This window comes from Penaeus monodon, chromosome 20, assembly GCF_015228065.2.
Source record: "Penaeus monodon isolate SGIC_2016 chromosome 20, NSTDA_Pmon_1, whole genome shotgun sequence".
NCBI lineage: Eukaryota > Metazoa > Arthropoda > Malacostraca > Decapoda > Penaeidae > Penaeus > Penaeus monodon.
The window spans coordinates 36,089,246-36,091,461 of NC_051405.1; the positions used below are offsets into that span (position 1 = coordinate 36,089,246).

Consider the following 2,216-nt stretch of genomic DNA (forward strand, 5'->3'; position numbering starts at 1 on the left):
ATGGTACGCGAAGAACCTATCTCCGAGCACCGCCCTGTTATACATCAATAACTGATAAGGCCACAAACATACATCCCTCGACCATGCCATGAGACACGAAGTTGCTGTCAAGACCATGTCATTGTTTGCCAAGCCATACTTAAAAACTCACGGGATATTATTTATGATGCCTCACAGAACACCGCTTCACTCTCAGAGATTCAGATGATAATTGCGGATGCCTATGATTCAACATGATTTACGTGATATTAGAATATTTCTGCAATTCAACATGCTTTACATGTTAAGAAATTCCTGATTCAACATTGCACTAATTAAATTTCGCATAATTCTGAACGACAACGTAAATAAAACGGCAGTTACAATGTAAATCATTAGATCCCTGAATGTATTACAAAAATTCAAACGTGATATAACGCATGTATTCATTCGATCGGCCTTCAACGGATCACACAAAATGGACAGCAGGTTCCGGAGTCGACCCAATGTCCTCTTCCAAGTACGAAAGAGTGTCTTGCACTCATGGATACTCGGTCGATATAACATCTTTATAATATAAATGAGGATGAAACATCAACAAACAAATTCAATTGGAAGAGGCAGTTGTTATGATGAAGCTGAGTTTTAGGGAGAAAGACCACGCAAAAGCCTTTGTTGTTTGCACGCGTTGTAGGGCTTCATGGTCAATTGCGAAGTCCCAGCATGCATTTCTTCCGTTCATGGGAGTTCTTCATAGACATTTTGAATTAAAGTGCATGGTTTACAGATAAATTTATGACGGTGATAGAAAGGGAGGTTATGGCAGGAAGAGGTAATTTACAGCAATGTTGATCGAAACTTTCGATTCATTGGAGGCTAAGTGGAGTATTGTATTATTTCACCCACCGCTGCTGCAAATAATAATCGGCCATTCTGCAGGTCCACATTTCTTTCTCCCCCTCCACGCCCACTCCCCCCTCCAGCCTGGAACTCCCCTCCCCATTGCCTGCGCAGCGCAACTACGTTTTATTTAATTTCAGTGCTTTCAATTTTGTTTCGTGGTACATTTGCCTTTAACCTTTGTCGACCAGGTTAGATTCTCTTACTAAAATACTCTCAGTAATTAATAGATATGATTGGGGAAAATTAAAGACCTTAAATATGCGGCAGCTTATTAGCAAGCAAGCAAAATGGTTTGCTTTTTCGTGGACTGGATTTAGAATTTCGATATGGCGCAACTAATGCAGCGCCGACTCCATGCTTGGTATGAGTCATGGAATTTCCCCAGTGCATTTTTAATAAGCCTCATCATTGGCTCGAGATTCGCACCAGAAGCAGAGTCCTTCCACGTAAAAATTAAGCGCTGAATTAAGCCTATGCCGAATTGTTCGTTGGAGATCCAGAAAGGAGAGAGAATCCTAGAGCACATTGTCGTCCTTATGCGTGACGTCGCTAAGAGTAAGAGTCCCATGCAACCCATCCTGCGCGTTGGCTCCACCCCTCGCGCTTCCCCCATCGATTTTTACACAAGTCCCGAGCAGAACTTTGTCGCATCCCCACGAACCGCTGTCGGCCGAGTAAAACCAAGCAGGGAAGGTCCTCTCGCCATACCCAGTGAGACTATAACGTTTTAAATGTGCTGTTTGTGGTGAACCTCCAAGATGTCGCACAATAGTCAACCAGTGTCATCTGCTGATCCGGTGAAAATGGTTGTAAAATCCAACCAGGCTACTAGTGGAAATGTGCAACATATTGCTACTATCGGTAAGTTAAGGGGAATTAATGAGGATACGTTTTATTTTTGTTCATTATGTTTGATTTAATGCATTTTGATTGTCTTTTGTTGCCATGATGCGGTGACGATGCTGCGAGGCTAGACAGCGTTGCCAAATTTCATCAATGTTATTCGTTATAACTACGGGTTTCTGTTTAGTGTTTGGTGTTCTTCCATTGTTATTAAGAAAGAGTTTATTAATAGTGAAGCCTTTTCATTGTGTCTGTGCCTGTAGGTGCAGGAAGAAAATAAATAGCAAAAAAAAATGTGGCATGACACACCATCACTCAGTCACCAATTTTCAACTTATCACTTGTGTTTTACTAAATTCGCTTGATAATTCCAACTTGTAAGAACACTCGCAAACAACGCACATTAGCAAGAACAACCAGAATCAATCCTGAAAATGCCCAAACGACTGGTAATTCGTGCCGAAAGAGGTAATAGAACAGTGGAGGCCCCG

At 41.7% G+C, this 2,216-nt stretch overlaps 1 protein-coding gene across 1 annotated transcript in view; it reads left to right on the forward strand.

The window, feature by feature from the left end:
- Positions 1 to 1,011: 1,011 nt before the first annotated feature.
- LOC119585787 (UDP-N-acetylglucosamine--peptide N-acetylglucosaminyltransferase 110 kDa subunit-like) overlaps positions 1,012 to 2,216 on the forward strand; it is a gene marked incomplete at its 3' end in the record, with an annotated part of 19,670 nt that continues 18,465 nt past the window's right edge. The window contains 1 exon segment of the mRNA XM_037934504.1: positions 1,012 to 1,743. Within this exon segment, the coding sequence (XP_037790432.1) occupies positions 1,641 to 1,743 (103 nt within the window).